The sequence below is a fragment of the Trichinella spiralis genome, assembly GCF_000181795.1.
Source record: "Trichinella spiralis strain ISS 195 chromosome Unknown Scfld4998, whole genome shotgun sequence".
Classification (NCBI taxonomy): Eukaryota; Metazoa; Nematoda; class Enoplea; order Trichinellida; family Trichinellidae; genus Trichinella; species Trichinella spiralis.
In genome coordinates, this window is record NW_003531937.1 from 1 (window position 1) to 758 (window position 758).

General features: G+C 32.1%; 1 protein-coding gene across 1 annotated transcript; it reads right to left on the reverse strand.

The window, feature by feature from the left end:
• Nucleotides 1-69: 69 nt before the first annotated feature.
• On the reverse strand, nucleotides 70-546 carry Tsp_14094 (hypothetical protein; the record flags this gene model as incomplete). Its single annotated transcript, XM_003367013.1, has 2 exons — nucleotides 70-343; nucleotides 474-546. Coding segments are annotated over 2 exons (347 nt in total), but the record flags the coding sequence as incomplete, so codon positions are not given.
• Between the last annotated feature and the right edge of the window lie 212 nt (nucleotides 547-758).

Here is a 758-nt window from a genome sequence, read left to right on the forward strand (position 1 = left end):
CTGTGGTGGATTCCGTTATTCGAACTATGCCCCCGACGACTACTGCGAATTCGGATGAATAAACTCGAATTAACTCAACCGCATCACGGGGATTTGATGATTTTTATTGTAGGATGACGTTGAGAGTGGAACTTTTTTACCTTTACTATAAATTGCCATTGGCTTGTTTTGTCTATGCCTCATTGGGCTCACGCGCGGTATTTGTTTGACACTTGATCCTAATCCACCAAAGTGTACATAGCTGCTTATTGCAATGATCTCAGGAACTACGTTGAATGGTGTACTTGATTTCTGTAAAAAATCACTTTGTTCGTGTCGCTTCTTCGTCTGTATATGTTGGCTGCTGCGTTTTAATTGATTTTTTGAGAAACTATTTTTAAATATAGAGACTGTTTTTATAATTTTTTTAATATTTACTGCAATCAATTTAAACACTAACTCATCAAACTGATAATTTTGAGACATTCAAAAACCTGAGCAGAAATCTCAAATATTTTTCAATTTTGGTTATTATTTTTTTAATGGCTTTTGCTACATTATAGAATACTGAAAAATAATCTTTTAAAAAAAGCATTTATTTTTTTGGGTGAAAAAAATTGAATATTCCGTTGTAAAAATTAAAGAAACCATAACGTATTTCTATTTATGTAAATTTCATTTTTTATTTATTTATATTTCGACTGGATAGAATTCCTATATAGTTGCACTTTTTCGTGTGTACCTCAAAAAGTACGCATACCCTAGGCATCTGGATACGT